Genomic DNA, 18,713 nt, shown 5'->3' on the forward strand with positions numbered 1-18,713 from the left:
GCTCCCTAAGTGGGTGTGTGTATGCCCAATAGCTCACTAAATTTCTGTTTCTGACCCAAAAAAATCTCTACATGGGTGTTTCTGATCCCACAGCTCCATGAAGGGGTCCTCTGAAGCCCAAAGGCTAACTAAATTCCCATTTCTGAGCCCATTTGCTACCTAAAACACTGTTAATGACTGCAAAATCACTTTAAATGGCAGATTCTCCGCCCCAAAGCTCCTTATGTGGCAGTTTCTCAGCCCCAAACTGCCTAAGTGGCTGTTTCTCAGCCCAAAAACTCCACAAATCAGTGGTTTAGACCCCAAAAGCTCCCTAAGTGGCTGTTTTTCAGCCCAAAACATTCCTAAGTGTCTGTTTCTCAGCCTAACGGCTCCCTGCGTGGCGCTGTCTGGGCCCAAAATCTCCCTAAATAGGTGTGTGTGAACCCAAAATCTCCCTACAAGGCTGTGTCTGATCCCACAGCTCCATGAATGTCTTCTTTGAATCCCTAAACCTCCCTAATTTGCTGTTTGTGAGCCCAAAAAATTCCTACATGGGTGTTTGTGAGCTGCAAGGCTCTGGGGCAGCCCGGGCCTCTCCTCACGGAGCTGCCCTGCGCCTGCTGCCCCCCGTGCTGCCACAGACCCCGGGGCTGGGTCCCGCTGATGGAGGGGGGTGATTTTGGGCAGGAAGAGCTGCCTGTCATGATCCTGTAGCTTTCTGGGGGTTTAGTTCGGGCACCTTCAGAGCAAGAAAGTCCAACGCCAGAAGCTTCTGTCCAGGCCCTTCCCAGAGGAGTCAGGCCGCCCTGGGAAGGGCCCTGTCGGGGCACAGGCCTCGTCCTGCTGCGCTCACCCAACGCAGCCCGCCAGCCATGGCATCTCACCCCCTGACCGCAGCTACTCCTCAGCCAGCCGGGATGCTGCGCCGGTGCAGACACGGCCTTCAGGAAGGGCCATTTCACCTGGAGCTGTTCTCTCAGCTCTGCCCTCCCTCGGTCTGCTCCTGGGGGCTGGGCCCACTCAGGGAGGGAGGGGAGGCAGAGGGGAGGCAGAGGACATGACAGGAGGGGAGGGGACAGGAGGGAGCTGCCCTGGATTTGCTCTGCCTTGGCAAGTCTTTCCCAAAATGCGGGTCTGCCTGCGCTCCAGCCACAGCCCTGGGCGGCACGAGCTGCGTGACGGGAGCCACTGGCGTCGGCCGGGCCGGCACCTGGCAGGAGACAGGGCTCTGCCCCCGGTCACACCGCCCGTGCTGAGCCCAGCACCCAGGGCCTTCCTCAGGCCTCGCCTTCCCCCGGGTGGTGAGGAGGAGAGACTGTTTCCTCTCTGCTGTGCTGTATTTCCAGCACACATCTGCTGAGTTGAAGTCCCCCACGAGAAGAAGGGCTAGCGAGCGTGAGACTTCTCCCAGCAGCTTATAGAATATGTCAGCCAACTCTTCATCGTGCTTGGGTGGTCTATAACAGGCTCCCACTGTGATACCTGCCTTGGTGGCCTCCCCCCAAATCTTACCCTAAATCATGGTTTTGAAGACCAAAAGCTTACTAAATCAGTGTTTTAGATCCTGAAAGCTCCCAAACTGTGTTTTCCAGACCCCAAAAGCTTCCTTAATCAGTGGTTTAGAAACCAAAAGCTCCCTAAGTGGCTGTTTATCAGCCCAGAAGATTCCTAAGTGGATGTTTCTAAGCCCAAAATCACCCTAAATGGGTGTGTCTGAGACCAAAAGCTCCCTAAATGGTTAAGTCTCTTCACAAAAAATTGCTAAATTTCTGGTTTTGACCTCAAAAGCTCCCTAAATTTATGCTTCTGAGCAACAAGGCCCCTAAGTAAGTGTGTCTTACTTAGATGATCTATATCAGACTCCCACCGTGACACCTACCTTGGTGGCCTCCCCCCCGATTCTTACCCAGACACACTCAACCCTATCACCACCATCGTCAAGCTCTACATAGTCAAAGCACTCCCTAACATACAGGGCTACCCCACTGTCTCCTCATACATCAGTGGTTTAGACCCCAAAACCTCCCTAGATCACTGGTTTAGACCCCAAAAGCTCCCTTAGGGGCTGTTTTTCAGCCCAGAAGTTTCTGAAGTGGATGTTTCGCAGACTAAAAGCTCCCCAAGTGGGTGTGTCTGAGTGAAAAAGCTCCCTAAATGGGTGTTTCGGAGCCCAAAATCACCCTAAATGGGTGCCTCTGAGACCAAAGGCTCCCTAAATGGTTATTTCTGATTACAAAAAAATGGCTAGAAGCTCCTTAAATTTATGCTTCTGAGCAACAAAGTGCCTGATGTTGTGTTTCGGAGCCCCAGAGCTCCCTAAAAAGAAGATCAGGATGCCAGCACCTCCCAAACTGAGTGTTTCTGACCCCAAAGCTCTCTGAATGGGTTTCCTGAAGCCCAAAAGCTCACCAAATTGCTGTTTCTGAGCCCAGGAGCTGCCTAAATCAGTGCTTCAGAATGCAAAATGGCTTCAAGTGGCAGTTTCTCGGCCCCACAGCTCCCTAAGTGGCTCTTTCTCAGCCCAAAAGCTCCCTGGGCTCCAAAAATCTCCCAAAATAGCTGCATGTGAGCCCAAAATCTCCCTAAATGGTTATGTCTGATCACAAAAAACCCGTGCTGAATTACTGGCTTTAAGCCCCAAAGCTCCCTAAGTGGGTATTGCTGAGCCCAAAGTTACCTAAACTGCGCTATTGAATCCCCCTGCTTCTACAGTACTTTTGGGGTAACGTTTGTGCTCCCGTATCCATGATAAAGTCGAGTGACTCTGCTTTCAGGGCCTTAAGGGAGATTAAAAGGTTGCTATTCTTTAAGGAGAGCCGGTCTTGGTTTAGGGACCCTGCTGGCTCCTGTATGGTCCCTGCCACACCTTTCCCTGCTCCTGATGTTGTCCATCCATTTTTCTCAGTTCCTGTCTCAGGGGACTGTAAGGACACTGTTCCTGCGGCTTAAGCAGCCCCTCCTTTCCGCTCTTTCCTTGCTTTTCTGCTGGACTATCGCTGCTAATTGAGCATAGGGTACCCCATCGATTTGGCATTGGGGCACCCCCAATTTTAAGGCTTATTGAAACGAGACACTTGCCCAGAGCCCCGACGTGTTTTCATTTGTTGGGTGCTTCCCTGCAAAAATCCTCCAACTTTGAGTAAGGTAACAGCACGTGTTAACAGGTCTGCCCGTGAACTTACTCAAGGAGGACCTCAAAAGGTCAGCATTACAGTTTTTAGCGCTGAGGGAGTTTCTCGCAAAAGTTGATTTACACCCTTATCACTCAGAGCTGTCAACCACGGCTCAGGGAATCTCCCTGTCTGGGGAAGATGCAGACAGCCCAGCAGCCAATTTTTCTGAACAGATGCTTGCCGTGCCTCCCCACCCCACTCTTCCCCCACCTTGTTTTGTCTCCTTGTGGCCACCAGCTGGTTCCCAAGGCTGGGCCTGGCCAGAGGAGGGAGCAGAGGTGGGGTCTCTCACGGGGTGGAACTCTGCTCTCCTGGAAGCCAGGGCTGTGCTCTTGGCTTTTTGCCCTGCTCCCTCCCCTCCGCATCCTCAACTCTATCACCTCAGGGTCACTGCAGCCAAGGCTGCCGCTGGCTTTCAAATCCCCAACCACTTCTTCCTTGTTCACCAGTGCCAGGCCCAGCAGAGCACCTCTCCTCCTTCCTTCCTCCACCACCCCTGCCAGGAAATGTGCACTAGAAATCTCCTGGATCGCTCCATCCCTGCTGGATTTGTCCTTCCAGCAGGCACCAGAGTGGTTCAGGTCCCCCACGAGGACCAGAGCTGTGAACAGGAGGCTTCTCTCACTGGTTCTTTCTGTGCTGGTTTCCCGGGGAGAGCGCGAGCACCACCTGCATCGTCCTGCCTGTGTGTTGGGATGTGCACGTGTTCGCGCTGTGGGGTGTGCGTGGACTTTATTCCCTCCTGCCCCTGCGAGCAGTTCTGGGATCACCCGTGGGGTGTGTGTGTGCAATCCCTTTAGATGGATCCATCACCAGGCACAGACCAGCCAGTCCAGATGGGAACAGCTCCAGACCTCTTTATTTTGTCTTTAGAGGTGGATCTTGGCAGCTGAGAAGCCTCCAAGCGCCTTCACTAACAGCCACCGCTCCCGGCACCTTCCCCTCTGCTGCGGTACCAGCATCTAGTTGTAGGGAGGAAGAAAGAAAAGCAAATGATTGTATGGACAGAGAGAAGGCAGAGAAATCCTGCAGGCGTAGCTCAGGCCACCCATGATGGCATCTGCTTGCGATGAATCTTCAAGGTGTCACTTCAGTGGGAGAGGCCCCTGATGCCCAAGCCCAGGAGAAGGTCCCAGGTGCAGCTGGTCAGCCTGGGGCTCAGTCAGGTGGAGCTGAGACCTTGGATGTCCCATACAGGTGTCCCCCCTCGGGGCAAGGTGTCTTGGGGCAGGACTCTGCAAGGGAAGGACGTGCTCTCTGTTTGGAAAGGGGAGAGCCAGCCATCACAGGGATCCCTCTGTCTTCAGACAGGACTTTTACATCCCACGTGGAAAGCCAGTTCTGGGTGCCCAGGCAGTGCCCCTTGGGTGTCAGGGAGGTCCAGCCCAAACCCACCCTCCAAAACCCGCTTCTGCCGCACGAGGGGTGTCAGAAATGCCCTCTTTCCCCCCAGGGATGCCCTCCGTGGAGGGACGGGCCCTGCAGCCGGAGGAAGCACCGTGCCTTTTTGGAGATAGTTACCAGGGGAGCTGCCTCTGCCGCTCTTGACGCCGCCTGTTGTTCTCAGCGACGTGCCTGAAAATGTTCCTCCGCGCTTGGTGCGGCTCCAGCCTGTTGAGGACCTGGACCGCTCGTGGGGAAAGGTGGCTGCAACAACAGGGAAACATCGTCCCTCAGCATCTGTCCTACGCAAGCCCCGGATGCAGGGACGGGGGACCTGGACATCTCTGCGGGGTCATGGCTGCTCGACTGCCCCAGGCTGTGTCCAGAGCCAGCGCACACTTACTCAGGCTGGAGTCTCTTCAGCTGGGCTGCTGCTGCCATCTCCTCTGCTGGGAGAGGGTTTTCCGCCTTCCTCCACCTCTCGTTGACCTCCTTTCTCCTGGGCTGGGCCGGAGGGTGGGGAATCCAAGGGCCTCCAGTGCCGAGTGCCTGCCAAGGAGGAGATGCTCTCAGCAAACCAGACGGCAGACAGAGGTGCCGTTCCCCAGAGGACCTCTTGAAAGGAGCCTGCAGCAGGACCTGGGAGCCGGGAGACTAAGCACCACGTGCCCGTCACCACGGCTGATGGCTGCTTTTGCCCCTCGGATCCTGCTGCCCATCTCTCCCCCACGGGGATGAGCAGGCAAACCCCTGCCCTGCAGCTGGGTGTCAGTCCTGCTCCAACCCCCTGGAGACCCCCGACAGAGAGGGTCGCTGCTGCTCTCAGCGGTGTCAATCACTGCCCGTATCTGGGGTGGCTGGCGATCCTCCCCTGCAGCCCAGGCTTCCCACGCCGCCCATTCTGCCTTCGCTTGCTGTCGTCGCTCTTGCCACCGCGTCTTCACTTGCTCCCACTCTGCAGACAGCTGCCAGACCTCCTGGAGGGGACGGAAACGCAGCAGCAGGCAGGATTAGTCTCAGCTCCTGCAGCAGCTTCCTTCGGCTCTGACCCGTGGTGGTGCCCCTTGCCTCAGCCGGTCGGTTGGCAGCGCTTTGCCCCTACCAGGTCAGGGGCCGTGGAGTCACGCCAACGCATGGCGAGCACGGCTGAGTGACCAAAGACCTCCACTCCCAAGCGTCTAGGAAGGACTTGGACATTTTCCATAGCCCCTGGCCAGAATAAAGTGTTTCATGGCAACCTTAGTCTGGAGAAGAGGAGGCTGAGGGGAGACCTGATCGCTCTCTACAACTACCTCAAAGGAGGTTGTAGTGAGGTGGGTGTTGGTCTCCTCTCCCAGATAAAAAGCGAGAGGATGAGAGGAAATGGCTTCAAGGTGTGTCAGGGCAGGTTTAGATTGGACATTAGGAAAAATTTCTTCACCCAAAGAGTGGTCAGGCATTGGAACAGGCTGCCCAGAGAGGTGGTGGAGTCCCCATCCCTGGACGTGTTCAAAAAACGTGTAGACGTGGCACTTTGGGACATGGTTTAGTGGGCATGGTGGTGTTGGGTTGACGGTTGGACTTGATGATCTTAGAGGTCTTTTCCAACCTTAATGATTCTATGAGTCTATGAACTCCTGGGACAATAACAGGCGAGAAGGGTGTGTAGCACCTTCCTTTTTGTGAAGAAGATCTGAAGGGGGTGACAGGCAGGTTACAAGGAACGCACGCCAAGGGATCCTTTCAGCTCGGCTCTCTGCACAAAGAGGCTTTAGCCGAGTCTCAGCGGCACGGTAGTTATAGCAAGGCACAGCACGTACCTGCAGCGCTCTCTTGCAGCCTTCGGAGGACGGGATTGCAGCGGTGGGCCTGGCTGGAGGAAATGGCTCCTGCCTGCCTGCCTCCTTCGTCTTGGGGGAGCTGCCTGGACATGGCGGGAGCACGCTGCAAAGAGACACGGAACACCCCCGATCCCCCCGACCCCCCCAACACCCCCCCCCCAACACCCCCCCACCCCCTCCCCGTACCGGACGGAGCCGCCCACCGGGTCTGGGCTGCAGCGGCGCCTTCCCCGCTGGTCCGACCGCGCATGCGCGACAGCGGGTGGGGCTCCCGCGCTCTGCGGGGGGCGGAGTCACGGCAGGGGAGGGGGAGAGGGGGCGGGGCTGGGGTGGCACTGGGAGCACTGGGGGAGCCAGGGAGCCATACTGGGAGCACTGGAGTGGCACTGGGGGAGCCAGGGATTCATACTGGGAGCACTGGGGTGGCACTGGAGGGAGCTATGGGGGAGCCAGGGAGCCATACTGGGAGCACTGGGGTGGCACTGGGAGCACTGGGGGAGCCAGGGAGCCATACTGGGAGCACTGGGGTGGCACTGGAGGGAGCTATGGGGAAGCACTTGGAGCACTGGGGCAGCACTGGGAGCATCAAGGGGCACTGCTGAAGCACTGGGGGGCACTGGGAGCACTGCGCACCACATCACATCTCCCAGTTGCCCCCCCCAGCTCCCCTTCTGGGGGAGCCATGGGGACCTTCATTCATCCGCCGCTCCTTGACAGAGTGAAGGCTCTGCTCCCATTCCTGCAAGAACCCAGGGTCGTTAGGAGCCACCCCTCGTTGCCCAAGCAGCCCGAGGGGATTCATGGGGTCTTAGTGCAAAGAAAAGCAACGAGGGCTCTGGAGAAGTGGGGGGCATGGTGAGAACTTGCCACCAAAGGGACAAGAACAGAACTGCCCAGGGAGAAACCTACAGGTGATTTTCTCCAAGGGAAGAAACCCATCTGGTTTCCAAGGGGGATCTGAATCGGCATATAAAAAGCACCCAGGAAGCCAGCTGTCTGCAGGAGCAGAGCAGGAGACCACAGCAGGACGAGGTGCCTGCTCAAAAAAGAGGGGACCGATCTCTTTTCTTCCACGTGGGAACACCCTGAGCTCAGCGGATGTGTCTGGAAATGGACGCGACCACCAGCAAAGCGGTTCTTTGGGTACGTGATACCTGTGAGCAGCAGCTGGGCACACGCGTACCTGGAAGAAGGGCTGAGCCAGGGCTTTGAAGGAGGTTTTCCAATCTTCTCGGTCCTTTTCCTCCTGCAGGATGCTCAAGACTACGCTCTTGTCTGTAGAAGACACAAAGGAATACGTGAGCTTTTCTCTGTAGACCCTGAGGTCTGCCCAGAGCTCTGCTGGGTTCCTTGACAGCGAGGAGTACGATGACATAGAAAGAAGAGGAACCAAGAGCAGAAAGGATGACACAGATGCCTACTTGGAGCAAACTATCTCCCAATCTGCTCATGGCCTCAAGCTGGTCTGGCCTGAGTGCTTTGGATGAGCTCACCGCCCTCATGGTCCTCCTTGTCTTCTCATTGGTTTCCTGGCATGGAGACTGTCCCGGGAAGGAGGAACCAATGACACCGGTCCCGGTTAAAACCTAACGACTGCACACCTGTTGGTGACTTCCCAGAGCTTCCCAGCATCACTCTACCTGCAGGGTTGTTCCATCTCAGGTGCTGTAGAAACAGAGGAACAGGCAACATGGCATCTTGTGTGTTCCTGCTGAGTGCTTCTGCCAGGCACACCACGTCTTTCCGAAGGTGGCCCCAGAAGAACTCTTCCATATCCTCCCATTCCTCTTTCATCAGGTCTAGAATTGCCTGGAACACAGGGCAGGTTCCTCCCTTAGGCTCTCAAGAAGATCTCCTCCCAAACTAGGCTGAATGCCCCTTACAGCATGGTAGACCTCTTTGTCAGTGTAGATCCCCAGCAGGAGGGATGAATGGAGAAAATCTCTCACAAGACCAACGCAGGCAGGCAACGGGCACCTCTCCAGCTCATTTCTCCATGAGAGAGGGCTCTCCAGGATGGACCCTTTCTCTCTTTTATCCTCGGTGTTGCATTCAGAAAGAGCAATTACCCACCATGTCTTTTCCTATGTCCCACGATGGGGCCACAGGACACATAGACCTTTGCCTTGGCCAGCCATGGTATTTTCCCCATGCCCGTGGCTCTGCGGGAGGGTTGAGTGGACGGGTGAAGCCCTCTGGGGCTGTGGAGCCAGGAGGATTGACTTTCATTTCTTTCTGCATGAGGCCTGTCTCAGGTTTGTGGTCAGTTCCCTCAACGGCAGCACCACACTTGCATGTCTTCACTTCCATGGGAAGTCCATGCTGCATTTGGACACAAGAGGGTGGAGTGAGAGAGAAGACTGGAAGCCCAGCTGGGTGCTGATGGCATCTAGCAAAAGCTGGGGGCACCCAGCAGGTTTCCATGGCCTCCACCTGGCTTTCTACATGGGGTCATTTCAACAGCTAACAACAGGCAGGAGGAGATGTGTGCCTATGAGCAAACATCTCCAGGACAACCAGGTTCTTCCTACAGTCAACAGGACATGCCTAGGCATTGATTTGGGGATGAGAGTGACCAAGACCTGGAAGCACCCGCTTCACGGCACTGCTCCCAAGGGGAGACACAAATCCCAGCTCCATTTAACCTAGTGCCTTGCTGGGAGAAGAGCCCAGCTGGCTTGGAGAAGAGCCCAGCTGGCTTCTGAGCTTTGCAGCTGCTCTTGCAGGTAAAGGACCGCTTGACACGGAGGTGACATTGGAGTCCACATTAGGAGGGAAGCAGGGCAGTAGAAGGAGCATCTACAGTGACCACCCAGTAGAAACCGCCAGGCCAAGAGGCCAAGATGTGTTTCAAGGTGGTGCAAAGGGGATGAGCACCTCTGGGAGCCAGAAGAAGACCTGAGAAGCTCATCCCAAGCCTGACTTTTTCCTATGGAGGTGACAGGGTTGCAATGAGAAGCACAAGAAGACAGAGCTGCAGAGACCACCAGCCCAAAGGCTGGTTTGCATCTGACTGTGACTTCTGGAGAGGTTTCATCAGCTTCCTCTCAGGGTCGGAGCTTCATGGACTCATCCCCAAACCCACCAGAGGGGTCATTAACATGCCGCCTTGGGCTGCTCCTCTGCTGCTGGTCTCCTGGGACAAAGGGAGCTCATGGCAAGTGGGCTGTGCTGCAGAGAGACAGCTCTGCCCAGGAGCAGCTCCTCTGCAGAGCACAGCAGGGCTGAGGGCTCTGCCTGCAGGCACCGAGGGGAGAACAGCGAGGCAGAGAGAGCTTAAAGGCAGTTGGAAATGGGAGGCTTGCTGAGAGCTCAGGGAAGGAGAAATCTTCAGAGCCCTTGACACGGTAAGTCTCTGGGTGCAGGGCAATGCAGCTGTAGTTCCTGGAGGCATCTCCTCAAGCTGGAACAGCTCAAGCGTATGGGATCTATAAGGAGGGGGTGGGCTTTTTTAGGCAATTTTGAATAGCTGTGTAGCCAGAGTTTTCAGCTGGAGGTGCCCAAGGCTGTCCTTCACATCAGGGTCCCTGCCCACCAGGGGAATCTTCTGCCTGCCAGGGTCAGCCCTCAGCCTGCCCGGGGAGCTGCCCAGGGCACTGCAGGGAGAAGCTGTGGGTGGAAGGAGCGACCCCCTGGAAGGGCAGGGCAGGGTCCTTCTGATCTTGAGAGGGTGCTGCGTGTTTCCAGGCTACTCACAGCTTCAGATCACCCCTGGGACATTTGCCATGGCACTTCTCAAGGAGCATTGGGATCCCCTTGGGCAGTGCCCTGGTGCCAGGAGGGGTCTGCAGGGCAGAGCTGAGCACACAGAGGGTGGGATGGGCTCTGTGAGCAGGGACAGGGAGGAGAGGCGTGGGCAGAGCACCAGCTCCTGGCAGGGACAGCTCCAGGCAGCAGAGACATGGGCAGGGAGTGGGAGGAAACTGCAGCCAAGCCCTGGGCTAGGCTGCCTTCAGGCTGCTCTCTTGTGGTCCCTCACTCTAGATGTCTGCTGGGCGTTGTCTGCTGAGCCATGAGCTGACTCTGCCTTTAGGACATCCCATCTTCAGGACATCGGACTGTCTGCTTTGCCTGTGCTGCTGGGCTTGGGAGCTGCCCCAGAAGAGCACGGCTGTGCTGTAGGATCCCAGGGAGTGCTGAGCTTTCCCTTGGAGGTCAGTTCTCTCCTCTCAGAGGCCTTTGCTTCTCTCTGAGAGGGGCTGTGTCCTTCTCTCTCAATCACAAGTGCATGTCTGGACTGGGAAAAAAAAAGAGTTTGCAGATCTGCCCTTTCAACCAGGACTCCCCATCTCTCATCACAGTCTAGTTTTGGGGGTTTTTTAAAGTGTCATTTGTGTGTGATGTCATCTTCAAGGCATCACAAATAAAAGTGCAGGGCAGCTGGGTGACAGTCTAATGAACACTGAAGCTGTCCTGACTCTGCACTAAGCTAGAAAGAGCTGAACCCTTTTGCCTGTCCTTCCTCAAGACCCTTCCTATTTTCCATCCTAAAATGAGTATTTCTACCCCTCACAAGAACACCCCTCAGATGTGACAGTGGAAAATAAAAAGCACAGACAAAATTCTTACAAGGACATACTAAGCCACTCTTGTGCATCCTGGGAACTTCTGAGTCATGACAGCAGGGACTGAATTTTACCATTAGAAGTGGATTACATCTGACATTGATTTTTAACATTTGAGCTTTCACAAACCAGCTCCATGTACCCACTGCAGCTGAGCACAGCTGACTCCTCAGCTCCTCACAACACATCAGCCAGCACAAAGCAGAGAAAGGAAATGCATTTCAGCATGGGGGTTTTACTATGAAAAAATGGAGTGGCATTGCTCAGAGAAATCTGTCACAATTTTCCTTGTCCTTCCTTTTTTCAACCAACCAGCCTCAATGTCAAGAAACAGCAGATGTCCAACAGCAGCTCCATCACTGAGTTCCTCCTCCTGGCATTGGCAGACACACGGGAGCTGCAGCTCTTGCACTTCTGGCTCTTCCTGGGCATCTACCTGGCTGCTCTCCTGGCCAATGGCCTCATCATCACTGCCATAGCCTGCGACCACCACCTCCACACCCCCATGTACTTCTTCCTCCTCAACCTCTCCCTCCTTGACCTGGGCTCCATCTCCACCACTCTCCCTAAAGCCATGGCCAATTCCCTCTGGGACACCAGGGCCATCTCCTACGCAGGATGTGCTGCTCAGGTCTTTTTCTTTTACTTTCTGATCTCAGCAGAATATTTCCTTCTCACAGTCATGTCCTATGACCGCTATGTTGCCATCTGCAAACCCCTGCACTACGGGACCCTCCTGGGCAGCAGAGCTTGTGTCCACATGGCAGCAGCTGCCTGGGGCAGTGGGTTTCTCAATGCTGTGCTGCACACGGCCAATACATTTTCAATTCCACTCTGCCAGGGTAATGCCCTGGACCAGTTCTTCTGTGACATCCCACAAATCCTTAAGCTCTCCTGCTCAGATGCCTACCTCAGGGAAGTTGGGCTTCTTATATTAAGCTGTTTTTTAGGTTTTGGGTGTTTTCTTTTCATTGTGCTGTCCTATGTGCAGATCTTCAGGGCCGTGCTGAGGATCCCCTCTGAGCAGGGATGGCACAAAGCCTTTTCCACGTGCCTCCCTCACCTGGCCGTGGTCTCCCTGTTTGTCACCACTGTCATATTTTCTCACCTAAAGCCCCCCTCCATCTCCTCCCCATCCCTGGACCTGGTGGTGGCAGTTCTGTACTCGCTGGTGCCTCCATCAGCGAACCCCCTCATCTACAGCATGAGGAACCAGGAGCTCAAGCAGGCCATTAGGAAAGTGATTTCATGGATGTTTCTCATGAAAAATTTATCTCAGTTATGATATACTTCCCATTTCTCTTTCACAAGTGACTGCCAGGGTAACCAATATCAGGCCTTTACTTGGTTTCTTTGTTTATCATTATCCTCAGAGTTATCTGTTTGTTCATTTGTGTCTATTTTGTTCCTAATGAAATGTTCAGATTCATCTCAGTTCTACTGAGGAATGAACTTGTTCTGTCTCACTTGTATAAAAGGGTTGTCTGACCCTGGGACTCTCTCATCGCACCTCTGTAATAAAGTGGCATCTCCTCAATGCAGTTCCTCACGATTGAGCTGTTCTTCCAAAGCTGATGTCAACATCAGACCCAAGGAATTTCACCCCCAAAGGGCGTGTTTCTCCCTGCGTTTTGGAGAGAAAAGCTCACTGTCACTTTGGGAGCTGTTAGAGATCGAGGGGTGGAATTTGGACTCAACCATTGGAGTGTGGTGAGAATGGGGATGGTGAGTGGTCTCTAGAGGTACATGCCCAGGGCCATCCCACATGTGACAGTGCAGAGGACATCCCCCCAGAGGGGAATCTGCAGCTGTCTGCAGATCTCTGTGGTGGGCAGTGGCTGGACCCACCCCAAGGTGAGCGATTGCCCGAGCTGCATTCACCCAAAGAATCCTGGTATCTGCAAGGAAACAAAGACAGAGATGACCAGTAACAGACCAACTCCTGATTTGGCTTTGCATGTGTGCGCAGCTTTTGCTTTACCTGTGAAACTGCCTTCATCTCACCCCACGAGTTCTCTCACTTTTACCCTTTGGATTCTTCTTCCCCATCCTGCTGGGAGGGAGGGAGCGAGTGAGCAGCTGTGTGGGGCTGAGCTGCCTACCAGGTTACACCACACCACCAGGACATGTTCTTGGGACAACCTCCCCCACCCATCTGCCAGCTCTTACCCCACAAGTCACTCCCAGACAAAGCTCCTCAGCTGGGGCTGAGCTGGAGGACTGGGGTCCAGCTGTGACCAGAGAGAGGACAAGGCTTCTCCTGGGTCCTCTGCAGCCTTTGTGATCCCCACAGATCAAGGTAGCACACAGAGGAGAACCTGGCAACATGCAGACCATGCCCATGCCCATGAGGGCCCTCCAGAAGAGTCCCTCAGTCTAAATGTCCAGCCTGGCTTGCTTTTGCATGAAGAGACAGAGGAGAAACTGCCCCAGGAGCCTCCTGCCAGACCCATCTCCTCATGTCACCTTTCCAGCCCTGGCCATTCACCATGGTCCTTGGGAGGGCTGACCTTTGCCATGTCCTGCGGGGCTCAGTGGCCGTGTCACTAGGAGAGGCAGTCCTGCCCAGCCTCTGTCCTGGCCCAGAGCCCTGCAGAGTGCAGAGCAGGGCTGATTGGGAACCAGCACCTGGGACACAGCTCAGCCTGGGCAGGGGCAGGGTGCTGGGGGAGGCTGCCCAAGCAGGAGGGCCACTGGGGGCTGGGGCACTGCGAGCTGCTGTGGGGGATGATGCCAAGGGAGACTTTTCTCCACCACTGAACACCCCTTGCCCCAGGGGATGTGCGCAGCAGGGCCGTGGGGCCATGTGTGGGGCTGCATCTGCCCAGGGGAGGGAATGCCCACAGCAGACACAATGCTCCAGGGAGCTCCCACACTGCTGGGACCTCAGAATTACCCCCAGCCCCCAGCCAGGCAGGGCTCTCGCCCTTCTTACTGCGATGGTGCCAGTGGACATGTGCTGGCTCAGGAGAAAGCACTGACCAATCATATTGACCTCTCAAGTTCTCCCTGCTCAGAGCAGACCACGGGGCTAGTGACCTCCATAGGTCCCTTCCCAGCCAAACCTCTGTAGGGAGAGGGGATAAGCAGTGGAGGTGAGGGTAGTGTGTTGAGGCATTGCTGGCATTTTTAATCCCTGGCTAAGTCTGTCCTCGGGATTATGCATTGAATGACTTCATCCTCAAAAGGAGGCTCTGCTCCATGGGCACCAGGAGTCAAACCAGCACTGGGCTACCACCAAAACGGCTTCACTCCGTGCAAACTGTGTCTGACAAATTTTGTGGCCTTTAACGATGATGTTAGAGCATTGGTGGATAAGGGAAGAGTGACAGACGTCATCTACCTGGACTTGTGCAAAGCATCTGACACTATCCCGCATAAAGTCCTGGTGTCTAAATGGGAGAGATGTGGATTTGAGGGAGGAACCACTTGGTGGATAAGGAATTGGTTGGATTGTTGCACTCAAGGAGTTGTGGTCAACAGCTCCACATCCAAGTGGAGATCAGTGACGAGTGACGTTCCTTGGGGGTCGGACTGGTGCTGTTTAACATTGTTGTGGGTGACATAGACAGTGGGATCGAGTGCACCCTCAGCAAGTTTGCCGACGACACCAAGCTGTGTGGTGTGGTTGACACACTGGAGGTAGGGATGCCATCCAGAGGGACCTTGACAGGCTGGAGAGGTGTGCCCGTGTGAACCACATGTAGTTCAACAAGGCCAAATGCGAGGTCCTGCACGTGGGTCGGGGCAATCCCAAGCACGACTATAGGCTGGTTGAGGAATGGATTGAGAGCAGCCCTGAGGAGAAGGACTTGCGGGTATTTATTGATGAAAAGCTGAACATGAGCTGGCAGCGTGCACCTGCAGCCCAGAAAGCCAACCCTGTCCTGGGCTGCATCAAAAGCAGCGTGACCAGCAGGTCGAGGGAGGGGACTCTGCCACTCTTCTCTGGTCTCATGAGACCCCACCTGCAGTACTGCGTCCAGCTCTGGGGTCCCCAGTACAAGACAGACATGGAGCTGTTGGTGTGAGTCCAGAGGAGGCCACAACGATGATCAGAGGGCTGGAGCACCTCTCCTATGAAGACAGGCTGAGAGAGTTGGGGTGGTTCACCCTGGAGAAGAGAAGGCTCCGGGGAGACCTTATAGCAGCCTTCCAGTACCTGAATGGGGCTACAGGAAGGACTGAGAAGGACTCCTTTATCAGGGAGTGTGGTGATAGGACAAGGGGTAATGGCTTTAAACTGAAGGAGTGTAGATGTAGATTAGATATTAGGAAGAAATTCTTCCCTGTGAGGGTGATGAGTTACTGGCACAGGTTGCCCAGAAAAGTTGTGGATGCCCCATCCCTGGAAGTGTTCCAGGCCAGGTTGGATGGGGCTTTGAGCAACGTTGTCTAGTGGAAGATGTCCCTGCCCCTGTCAGGGAGGTTAAAACTGGATGATGTTTAAGTTAATTACACATTGTCTCTGCCGCTCCTTTCTCCTCAGGGGGAGGAGTCCTCACACCTTTCCCCAGTGGGGGGTCCCTCCCCCAGGAGACAGTCCTCCATGAACTTCTTCAACATGAGTCCTTCCCACGGGCTGCAGTTCTTTACAAACTGCTCCACCGCGGGTCCCTTCCACAGTGTGCAGTCCTTCAGGAACAGACTGCTCCAGCGTGGGTCCCCCACGGGGTCACAAGTCCTGCCAACAAACCTGCTCCAGCGTGGGCTCCTCTCTCCACGAAGCCACAGGTCCTGCCAGAAGCCAGCTCTGGTGTGGGCTTCCCACAGGGTCACAGCCTCCTTTGGGAGCATCCACTTGCTCCGGCGTGGGGTCCTCCATGGGCTGCAGGTGGATATCTGCTCTACGATCAACCTCCATGGGCTGCAGGGGGACAGCCTGCCTCACCATGGTGCTCCCCACAAGCTGCAGGGGATTCTCTGCTCTGGCACCTGGAGTACCTCCTCCCCCTCCTTCTTCACTGACCTTGCTGTCTGCAGAGTTGTTCCTCTCACATATTCTAACACCTGTCTCTGGCTGCAATTGCTCCTGGTGTTTGGGGTTTTTTTTCTTCTTTTCCCTTTTTAAATAAGTCATGACAGAGGTGCTACCACCGTCGCTGATTGGCTCAGCCTTGGCCAGCAGCATGTCCGTCTTGGAGCCAGTTGCACTGATTCTATTGGACATGGGGGAAGCTTCTAACAGCTTCTCACAGAAGCCATCCCTATAGCCCCCCATCCATAACAAAACCTTGCCATGCAAACCGCTGTCCCTGCTTTTACTTGTTTTGTAACCCATTTGGTGTTTTGGAGGTGGTGTTCATGGAATTTCCTACATGGATCTGAAGAGCCCTGCAACTCCTCATGCTCATCATGAAAAAGGCCACCTGCATACAGGTCTGCATTAGGACGACCATGGCCACCCAGACCATCCTGAGACTGGTTGAAGTGTGCTTTCAGAGATGGTGGAGTTTTTCTCAACATTGGAAAGCAACACGAGAAAGAAATAATGGCACAAAGTAAAGCTTTGGAAGTTGAGACTGGATAGGAAGGTTTCATGTCACTTTGAGTTAATGAAACATCATTCCAAGTGCAGTGCTGTGGTACAAGAGGCCACCCAGAAAGAGTCTGGATTAGCCAAAGCTTTGTATTTCAATGAACAGCCCGTGAGGATGGAGAGATATCAGTAAGGGTAGGAAGATGCTCAAGTGAGAGCAAGGTTGGCAAGCACAGTGGATGTCCACAGCCTTCAGGGAAACAGATGCAGGCATAGGACACCACAGGACAACCTGTGGTGGAGATGGTCAAGGAAGCTGACAAAGTTGAAAGCCCCCGACAGAGCTGAGGTCTTTCTCCCATTGGCCGTGGCTGTTGTCTGGGTCAGCAAGGCCTACCAGGAGACACCTAATCCTGACAGCATGAGGGCCTCATGGCCTCCTTGACTCCACTCAAAGGCCTGGGAGGTGTCGTACCATTGTCCTGCACTTGGCATTGCATGTCCCCACAATACCCTGCCCCAGGAAGAGACCTGAGACACGTGTGTGTGGATCAGGACCTCCCTTCCAAGGGGATGGGGGCCCTTGGGCTTGGCCCTTTGATGAAACACACCCAGGATTACTCAGCATCAGAGCCACCTTGCCATTGCCTTTGCCTACCTGTCATCACTGCCTCCACTTGCCTGCTCTAACCAGCCCCAGAGTTGCTTTGTCAGGGATGGCCCTCAGGGGGACCCATTAATGCTCCAAGAAACTGTGGAGTTTGCATCGGACTGTGACTTCTGGAGAGGTTTCATCAGCTTCCTCTCAGGGTCTGAGCTTCATGGACTCATCCCCAAACCCACCAGAGGGGTCATTAACATGCCGCCTTGGGCTGGGCCTCTGCTGCTGGTCTCCTGGGACAAAGGGAGCTCATGGCAAGTGGGCTGTGCTGCAGAGGGACATCTCTGGCCAGGAGCAGCTCCTCTGCAGAGCACAGCAGGGCTGAGGGCTCTGCCTGCAAGCACCGAGGGGAGAACAGCGAGGCAGAGAGAGCTTAAAGGCAGTTGGAAATGGGAGGCTTGCTGAGAGCTCAGGGAAGGAGAAATCTTCAGAGCCCTTGACACGGCAAGTCTCTGGGTGCAGGGCAATGCAGCTGTAGTTCCTGGAGGCATCTCCTCAAGCTGGCAGAGCCCACAGCTCCTGGGATGTGCTAGGTGGACTCCCTGTGCAGAGGCAAGTTTGAGTGGCTGTGAATGCAGGTGTGCAGGCAGGGGTGCCCAGTTGTGTCCTTCAGAGCAGGGACAGGGAGGAGAGCTGTGGACAGAGCAACAGCTCCTGGCAGGGACAGCTCCAGGCAGCAGAGACATGGGCAGGGAGTGGGAGGAAACTGCAGCCAAGCCCTGGGCTAGGCTGCCTTCAGGCTGCTCTCTTGTGGTCCCTCACTCTAGATGGCTGCTGGGCGTTGTCTGCTGAGCAATGAGCTGACTCTGCCTTTAGGACATCCCATCTTCAGGACATCGGACTGTCTGCTTTGCCTGTGCTGCTGGGCTTGGGAGCTGCCCCAGAAGGGCATGGCTGTGCTGTAGGATCCCAGGGAGTGCTGAGCTTTCCCTTGGAGGTCAGTTCTCTCCTCTCAGAGGCCTTTGCTTCTCTGAGAGGGGCTGTGTCCTTCTTAATCACAACTCCACTCCTGAGCTGGGAAAGTGAACAGTTTGCAGATCTGCCCTTTGAAACAGGACTCCTCTGCTCTCCTTAGAGTCTTTTTTTGGGCTATTTTTTAGAGAGTAATTTATGTTTGTCGACAACGTCAAGGCAACAGAATCAATTTCATTAGCAGTCTAGTGGACACCTCAGCTCTCCTGACTCTGCAGTAAGCTACAAAGACCTGAGCCCTTTTGCCTGAACTGTCTCAAGACTCTTCCCGTTTTCCATGATAAAATGTGTATTTCTAACCCTCAGAGGAAAAATCCCCAGAGGTGATGGTCAAAAATAAAAACCACAGATAACATTCCTATAAGGACATGCTAAGAATCTCTTGTGTATCCCGCACTTTTCCAAATCATGAGTGCAGAGATTTAATTTCTCCATTGAAGGTGGATTACAGCTGACATCGCTTGTCTTCATTGGAGGTGTCACAAACCAGCTCCATGTACCCACTGCAGCTGAGCACAGCTGACTCCTCAGCTCCTCACCACACACTCAGCCAGCACAAACCAGAGAAAGGAAAAGCATTTCGAATAGGGATTATTTCTATGAAAAATGGAGTGGCTTTGCTTAGAGGAAGATGTCCTAACTTTTCCCCGTCCTTTGCTTTTTTGAACCAGCCCCCAT

At 54.7% G+C, this 18,713-nt stretch overlaps 2 protein-coding genes across 2 annotated transcripts in view; both read left to right on the plus strand.

The window, feature by feature from the left end:
- Positions 1-7,845, plus strand: part of LOC129200051 (olfactory receptor 14A16-like) — a 48,173-nt gene extending 40,328 nt beyond the window's left edge. The window contains exon 3 of the mRNA XM_054811305.1: positions 7,716-7,845. Within this exon, the coding sequence (XP_054667280.1) occupies positions 7,716-7,845 (130 nt within the window). The remainder of the gene's footprint in view (positions 1-7,715) is intronic.
- Positions 7,846-11,260: 3,415 nt separating this feature from the next.
- On the plus strand, positions 11,261-12,208 carry LOC129200052 (olfactory receptor 14A16-like). Its single transcript, XM_054811306.1, has one exon. It carries the CDS (start codon positions 11,261-11,263, stop codon positions 12,206-12,208), a length of 948 nt encoding a protein of 315 aa, XP_054667281.1.
- The last annotated feature ends 6,505 nt before the right edge of the window (positions 12,209-18,713 follow it).

This window comes from Grus americana, assembly GCF_028858705.1.
Source record: "Grus americana isolate bGruAme1 chromosome 27 unlocalized genomic scaffold, bGruAme1.mat SUPER_27_unloc_1, whole genome shotgun sequence".
Classification (NCBI taxonomy): Eukaryota; Metazoa; Chordata; class Aves; order Gruiformes; family Gruidae; genus Grus; species Grus americana.

Bases quoted from the DNA above. Each gene is read 5' to 3' on its own strand.
- LOC129200052 (XM_054811306.1), top strand. From the start codon at position 11,261: ATGTCCAACAGCAGCTCCATCACTGAGTTCCTCCTCCTGGCATTGGCA.